Genomic DNA, 8,969 nt, shown 5'->3' on the forward strand with positions numbered 1-8,969 from the left:
TTTTTCCAGATTTTCATAGTTTTTGTGAGATTTCTTTCCAAATTTTATAAAAAAAAAAATCCTCCCTAATCTTGTACATTTTTATATTTGTTTATGATCTGTATGTATGATAGCACTAAAAATCAGCATCATATCTTCAATATTATGAAGAATAAATCTCGATTTTGTACTTGAGTATGATCACGATCGCAACATTTTCCCTCAAAATCCCTGAGTAATTTCCAATCAAATCGCTATAAAATCGTTTTCATGTGACAAATTACATAATCCATCAGCAAAAGCTTCAACGCAAGTTTGGATTTTGACCGGGGGCATCATAATAAGAATTTCTTGACATCTATCTTTGTGTGATAATGCATTTGCATCACTTATTTGGTTATTTTAAAATCCTTTAACAGTAAGACTGGAAGGAGTGGGAGGGATGGTTCCCTCACTTTTGGTGGGCCATACCCTTCTTTCCCTCACTCATCTTTCCCTCACCTAAAAGCCAAGGAGTGGGTGGGAAGTCCTTCCCTTGCCTTTTTTTTTATAAATAAAATTAACTTTTTTGTTATGAATTATAATTTTTAAATTAATATTAAACATAAAACTTAATTAAAAATCAAAAGCATTTCATTAATTAAAATAAAACTTACATTAAACCTAAAATATAAAAAAGTAGACAATTAAAAAAAACACACATAAACTAAAAATCAAACAAATCACCAACAACCTACGGAAAATATTTTTTCAGAATTTTTTCCCTCTTCTTCATTGCGAGCTCTAGGGCCGTCCCGATAGATGATCGACGTTTTCCATCAATAACTTCATGTCTTCCATTTCTTGTCTCTCCGCCCGCTTATTTTTCCTTGTTTCTTATTTTTCTTTGTCGAAAGCCAAACGTTCGGAGAAATTAAGATTATATCGATCAAACGACGATGTTATCTTCCGCATTTCCTCAATGTCCACACTGAAATCAGATGCACTCGAAGAAGTCCCTTTTCCCTTTCTCTTCGCTTTATCCCTACCCATTGAGCTGACAATTTCTTCTAGCTCGAGTTCGTCGTCCTTATTTAAATCTACACCGACCCGAGCATCGGAGGAGGTTGTGTAACCACTAGAGCCCGTTTTCGTTCACTTTGATTGTTGGACTCCAAAAATAAAATCCCGCTCGTATGTTATCCACCTAGGACTTCGGACCAATAATTTCCAACAATCGTGCCACTTGAATGGTTTTCCGACTTCCTCAAGGTAAAACTGCAACGCTTCTTGAAGTATTTCTTCGTCGCCTTGGCCGCTTTTCCGTTGGGTTTTTAGGTTGTTGTACAACCTGTTAATTTTTGAAACCCCCCTTGTTATTTCTCGAAACTTTGAGTTAAGTTGATGTTTAGTACGGTAGTCGTCACATTTACCTAGCTCCTCTCGAAATCGTTCTAAAATGTGAAACCAAAAATGTTCTCCCGGTTGTGTGTTTTCCTGAATCGAATCTTCAGAAATATCAACCCAAACTTTGACCAAAACTAGCTCTTCGTGTGGAACCCATAGTGTCGGCTTTTGTCTTCCCGGTTGTGCAACACCCCCATGCACTTGTTTTTTCCCTTTACGTCTTTGTGGTGGTGGTGTTGGTTGAGTTTCGGGAACCATGTCTTCTTCTTCCGCGTCATCCAATTCATCGACAAGTTGGTGGTGGTGTTGGGTTTGGGTTTGAGTTTGGGGTTGAGGTTGATTTGGCGATTGTTGATCCGGAAACACAACAAAGTTTGAAAACATTTGCGACGGAACATTTGGAACTTGCATCGGGTAATATTGACCAACATTTTGGTATTGGAATTGTAGTGGCGATTGAATGGGAGAATCGAGTTGGGAGCGGTAAACTCCTTGCTGGGATGAATTGATAGCAAAAATGTTGCGAGGAGGGATGTTTATACTCGAACCATGACTTTTTTTCTGTCGATCGGAACTTCGGGTTTGTTTGTCGGGATTCATTTTTTTTGGTTGATATGAAATAGAGAGTATAGATAATATTTGATATGTTTAAAAGTTATGTATATGTATTTATAGTAGTTGTAAAAGGATAAAAAAAATTAAATAAAAAGTAGCCGTTAACAGCCACAGAAAAAAATATATAAAAAAAAAATTTACTTTTCTACCGTTACACAACGGTACTTTTTCAAAAAAAAAAAAGTAAATGGCCAATCACAGCAGGAGAGAGAGAGAGCGAGAGAGGCTCCCCTCTCTGTTTCCCGCACCCACCTTACCCGCGCCGACGGTGCGGTGTTCCGCCGGGCGGGAAGGTTCCCGTGGCCTTTCCCCGCATCCGCTCCGTCCGGCCTAATGATATCATCTTTATTAACCCTTATGAACTAATCCTATCAAAATATAAAAGAGCTTTGAGTTACTTAAAAAAAATCTTTTTGTGCCAATTTTAATCCAAGTTTTTGACTATTATCTCGAGATGTATGCTTTTAACACTGCAATTTGACATCCAATGGGAAATCCGTGAGTTATCCATGATATGTACAAGAGCCATTATACATAAAATGGAAAAATGGGATTGTCTTAGTGGCTGCAGAAACCAATGTATGCTTGTTAGGGAAGAAGAAAGAGATACAGTTGGCGATACACCTGTCAAATATCATGGAAAATGGGAACTCAGACGTATGATGTTCGGTGGAAATAAAGTAGGTTGTTATGTATCCATCATTTTTTGGGGTTGTTTCTTTATAAAGTATGATGTACTTACAGGGGTAGATTGGTCATTTTATCCTAATTCCATAGGAAAGATAGATTTTCATAATTTAAACTGATATTTTGGTTAAAGTTTGATTGGTTGAGTTAAATTTGAGTTGTACCATTTATTAGTCATTTTATCTCTTGCACATGGTTTATTTTCATATGTTTTGAAGCTTATGAATGAATTTGAAAACATGGATCTGATTCCTTCGTGTAAAGGACACTTTACAAGACCTTTCATCAAGGAGTTGGTTCAGATAAGGCTTAAAAGTTATGAATTAGCAGGCTATTTTAAAAAAAAATTGGATTGATTAATGGCAGTATGGAAAAGAACATCTATGGGAAAGTCCATCAGATACTTTAGGGAATGATAATTGCAGCCTTAGAGATGATGAAATTTTAGTTACATATATGTATTCTTTTTTTTTTTTGTAATAATGTTATGTTTCCATAATGAACCAAAAAATGAAAAGCATTTGTATAAGAACTGTTTAGTTTTTTTTTGTTATATGTAAGCATGCTAACTGTTTCGATTAATGCCTCCATTTTTCCTTTGCTTTATCTGAAAAGTTAATTTTTTATTAAAAATCTAAGAGTTCAGGAAATCAATTAGATAACATGCAATGCTACTGAAATTGTCTTCAATTTGTTGGATTCTTAGTTGCTACATGGTGTTCTTTTGACTATGGGAATTTGAGTTATGCTACTGGTATTAGCGAAGGGATTGGCAAAAAGATCAATTGGTTGCTTCTATCTTTGGTTGATAATGGGTACTGCTATAATAATGCTCTAAAGTGAAATTCGAATGTTTGGAGATTAATCACAGTCGAATCATTTTTTTAGGGACAAAGGGGCAGTTTGGTCAAAATCTGTTTTGGTTGACTTTCAGACATTTTTTTATTTTCGTATACTTGGAGTTTGAATGACATGGATATGGCTTGGTCCCGCCATTGCATCTGTAATTGCATCGATTTCTTCAGGAAATGGTATAGTGAAAATTTGATTGAAGGGTATTTATGTCAACAATGTAAAATTAAGGAAAGTTTTTTTTTCTGGGAGTTGGTATCTCTTTGATTTGATTTTCATTTGAAGTGGAGGTTTTTTTTTGTAGATTTAATGGGTTTGTTGAATGGATTATCAATGGTAGAAGAAAAAGAAAAAAAATAAGAAAAAGAATTTTAATTGGAAATGTAGTAAGACCCCTCCTCAAAAATATATATATATATATATATATATATATATATATATATATATATATATATATATATATATATATATATATATTCCTTGGTCCAAAACTACTTAGTTAATCATATTATTAGCACAATATTCTTTCTGCCAAATTATCTTACTTTTTGAATTTTAAATGTACGTTACCAATAATATGAATTTATTTACTTATAAGAAACAAAGGAAAATAATTGTTTATTCAATAAACAAAAAGCTGTCTTTTGCAGGTTTTAGACTTTGGACTGTTTCATATGTTTATTAAATTAAGACATTTGATTTAAGGGTGTAAAACATATAAAGAAAACATAATGAAGGACCCCGATTATTTAAGATGGTATCATAAAAAACGAACATAATAAAATTAAATATGATAAAGTAACATAAAGACACGTCGTTTTATTGATTATATTGATATGTCTAAATAAATAAAAAGAAATGTATGATTATCTATAATCGTTAAAGGACCTCCTTGTACACAACATTTTTTTTATTGGTTTGATGACCTTCCTCATCACATATGAGTACTTTCAAGCATTTTTTACTTGTCACGCGAGATACAGCTACATATAACTGACCATGAGTAAAGACAGGTCTATGTAAATACAATCAAACAGTTGATAATGACTGCCCTTGACTCTTGTTAATGGTCATGGCAAAACAAACAGCTACGGGAAATTGTCTCCGCTGAAAACAGAAGGGGATTCTTTTATCAGACTGAGTTAACTTCAGGCGAGGTATATAAGTAGTCTCATTGAAGAATCTACCGGCTATAATGCGTGCCTCAATGACATGTTTTCCAAGCCTAACTATTTGTAACCTTGTACCATTGCATAGACCTTTGGTTTGATCAATATTACGAAGTAACATGACCGGAACACCTGTTTTTAATGTGAGTTTATGGTTGGGAATTCCAGATGCCTTAAAAGCATTCAGTACATCAGGAGAGTAAACTGATTCCTCAAAACAATCTGTTGACTTTGTCTCACATAAAGAATCCGAACTCAGATAAGTTTTCCTTTCGTCTTTCATCAATGCTAACATGTAGTCATTGATAGCATCAACTTCTTCATTTGTAGGAACCAAAATAGCCTTATGTTGAAAATATGATGGGACATCAAGATGGTTTTCAAAAGAAGGATAAATGGTCGATACAATTGAATGAATATGGTCACCTGTAGAGCGAATGATAACATCTTCTGGAAATTCAACTTCAGCTTCACCATCATTAGGACCACCAATATTACCTTCACCAATTTTAAGAATCCATTCTGCAAATGCTTTTGTCTCATCCAAACCATTAGTTGGACAACCAACCTGAAGCCTCATGTTTACCGTTAAACGTAAAACTGTACATTCACTCCATAATCTTGATGAATGTAACGATGCCTGCACAATATCCGAACGATTACCTCTTTGTATTACTGGAAGAATTTGTCTAAAGTCACCTCTAAATACAATGGTCTTGCCGCCAAACGCTTTATTCCTGTCAGATGAACGGATAATGTCTCTAAGCGTCCTATCAAATGCTTCAAAACAATGACGGTGCATCATCGGAGCTTCATCCCAAATGATAAGTCTCGCTTTGTTCAGTAGTGCAGCAAGATCACTGTCTGGCGCAATAGAACAAAATGAATTCTCAGTCAAGTTAATTGGGATAATAAATCTTGAATGCGCTGTCCTACCACCAGGGAGCAATAGTGCTGCAATTCCACTTGAAGCAACGTTGATAACAATTTCACCTTTGGATCTAATAGCAGCAGACAAGGTCTTCCAAACAAATGTTTTTCCGGTTCCTCCATAACCATAAAGGAAAAAGACACCACCTTGGTTGTTGTTAACCGCATTCATAATGGTGTGATAAACATTTTTTTGCTTGACATTTAATTTGGAATACAAATCTTGATGCTCAACTTCAATAATATCAGGATCATAGTTAAGCTCATATTGAATTAACATATTGCATGACTCTTGAATGTATCTATGATCAGGAAACGGCATATTTGGTATTTGCTTCAAACTCAATCCGCAGCTCAATAATGATTTCTCGATGTATGACAACGTAAGGTTGAAAATTGCATCCTCTTTTAACTTCAGGCCTGCAAATGCAATAGACAACGAAATTAAATATAGTTATAGCTATGTAAATGGCTTATGTTAAGACCTTTATAACGACTATAAATGATGTAACCGCGAGTTGCTTTTTTGTCAGTTTTACATGCATAATGTATAAATGATGGAAAACGAACAATTTTTTGTGAAAATGGCAAAAATAATTGTTGATTATGTTTTATGTCAAATTTTTTCAAAAAGGTCATTTTTAAGCAATATAGTTCCGTCCAAGGACCATTTGTATATGAACAATAATTGGGTTGTTTTGGAATCAAATTAAAATGTAAGGGAAAACGAAATTTTAGGGCAATTAATACAAATGCAATTTGTGACCATTTAAATATTACCTATTGTTAATTAGTTTTTATCCGTTTTATTTAAAGTTGAAATTAATTGATTTTCTTTTCAAGAAGAAATTAATTAGTTTGAATAAAAAAACTATAAATTAGTGTATTTACCTCTGACGCCGATTTCTTGTTCACGAATGTGAATGACATCATCAGAAAGACATTGATATGTCTCTTCAAAAACATGAGCAGGACTTGACAAACTATCTGATGTAATCAACATAACAAAGAGAGACCGGCAGAAAGAAGCTGTGGCCCAATGATGTGTTTCGTTTATTGACGAAATGTACTCTCTATCATCATCTAATAGACCAAGAGCATAACAAGCATCTTTGTAAGAGTCATGTACAATTCCGTTAATTGTCTTGATATCTTCATAGCATGTAGGACCCTTGATTTTGTTCAGCAAAATCCGTAGGTAATAAATGTCACCAGCCTTGGGAGAAACGTGGTTCAATCGACCGAGTGCCTTGGACTTGGTTTTTCTTTTTGTCCATATCTTATCTGATTTATTCCAAACATATTTAGTTGGGAATTCAACGTATGACAAATTCCGTGCATCTTCATCATGCTTGTTACATTCCATCCAAGCTAAAAATTGAGAAGCAGCGACAGTCGGTTTAGAAACAACATGATTAAGATGTTGGTTTGGTTTAAAAACAACAGGTAGTTTGTGTTCTAGGTGAAATGACAACCTTTCGACAGGCGGTGTTCGATAATGAATATCATACCCAAAAAGCCTCCAACATGCCTCACATGCGGAAATATAACGACAGTTATAGAACTCACCAATTTCGTCATGGTCGTTATTTTCGATCTGTTGTTTTTTCTTTTTTGTTGGATCAACAATAGATGCTGTTATCCTATCCGGTCCTTTGTTAATATACTTAAAAAGATACTTTATCGATCCAACTTGGTTACACCACTCTAGATTCATGTGAGCTTGATATTGTTTCATAAGGATCTTATTATATGGAGCAACATTTCTGAAAAATCAAGAAAAATGTCATAAACAACATTAAATGATAATTTGAAGTTAACATAGGAAGAACATAAGAAAACATATATAATGAGTAATATGTTTTTATAGATTACATTATCCGTTTAAAAATAAAATATTAGTACCATTTTAATTTAAGTTGTTTATTGATATTTATGTATTTAAACATATAATAATATATTTCATAAAAAGAAAACAAATTTAAGGAATTAAAATTTAGTAAATCAATCAAAAGGATTTGTGTATACCTGTTGTCTAAAGAAACACCTTTTTTAAGGACATTATTTCCATCATTACATCTCCGGTAAATAGGATAACCATCTTCATCAATATACGTATGATCGGTATATTCCCTTGGAAATCGTTTTGAACATTTGCCTTTTTACATACACGGCATAAATGGTTGATCGTTGCCACAAGGTCCGTGTATCATGTTATCACAAACAATCTGATACAAATCGGGTTCACTATCCTTGTCTGGCAATTCAGTACATATAACACGGTCTATGTCTTCAGGATTTGGAATTTTAGAATTTTTTTCCAAAAACATACATACATGACAATGTGGCAAGCCCCTCTTTTGAAACTCAATCGTATATACAACTGTGTGAGCAAAGAAAGCAACCAGGGTTAAAAGATAAAATTATCAAAAAGTTATAATGTTAATGAGTAAAAAATATATAAGATTGATACCTCCAGCGACTTCACCCAAAGTTTTTTCATCCTTCAATTGACTGATTAATGAATCAAGTTTAATTTTGAAAATTTGTGTCAGAATATCTAGCCTGTCTTCCGGTTTAAGATTCTCGGCTTCAACAAATCTAATGACTTCTGGCCATTTAGGATTACATGTAAGGGTTAAAAAAAGATCCGGATAACCAAACCACTTAACCAGAGTCATCGTATCTAAGTAGTTTTGTTGCATGTAACGGTTGCCGCCAGTAAAAGAAGATGGTATAATAATACGGTTTCCCATCAAAGAAGCATCTTCAATGCCATCTTCAGCTGCCTGGGCCAAGTTGAGATAAGGTGCCACGCTTAATGTTGGCTGGTTAAACCTAATATAACTAAGTCGTTCATTTTCAACCATTGTATACGAAGCAATCAAAAACTGTTGGAATAGTTTTCTTGAACGTAATATCAATGATATTTCATCGGTTCTCTATTGTATACGATAAGCAAAAAACTCTCGCATGGTCAACCTTATTCGTCCATCAGATTCTAGATCTTCAACACCACGATGTAGTATATCGACTCGAAATCCATCTTCGGCATAAGGGAATAATAAAGGATATTGAAGTGCAAGATACTGAGGATGCAACTCATTAATACGTTGAAGGTGTCGACTTTGCGTTTCCAATACGATATCCCTTGAATCATACCCATCAATGTCACCTATAATGAGGGCAGCTACCTCATTTGTGGTAGGAAGATTGTACTGCCTACCATCATTTTCTCTTGACCCAATCAATTTCAACCTAATACGCTATGTTGGATTTGAACCAAAGCAATCACGTGCCATTCTAAATTGTTTAACCAGTGGATTAATAAAATCCAATAAGCCCATCAAC

General features: G+C 34.2%; 1 protein-coding gene across 1 annotated transcript; it reads right to left on the reverse strand.

The window, feature by feature from the left end:
- Positions 1–4,548: 4,548 nt before the first annotated feature.
- On the reverse strand, positions 4,549–8,488 carry LOC111894718 (uncharacterized). Its single transcript, XM_052769838.1, has 4 exons — positions 8,092–8,488; positions 7,647–7,776; positions 6,510–7,384; positions 4,549–6,038 (listed from the first exon to the last, which is right to left on the reverse strand). Exons 1-4 carry the CDS (start codon positions 8,486–8,488, stop codon positions 4,549–4,551), a joined length of 2,892 nt encoding a protein of 963 aa, XP_052625798.1.
- Between the last annotated feature and the right edge of the window lie 481 nt (positions 8,489–8,969).

This window comes from Lactuca sativa, chromosome 1 (genome assembly GCF_002870075.4).
Source record: "Lactuca sativa cultivar Salinas chromosome 1, Lsat_Salinas_v11, whole genome shotgun sequence".
NCBI lineage: Eukaryota > Viridiplantae > Streptophyta > Magnoliopsida > Asterales > Asteraceae > Lactuca > Lactuca sativa.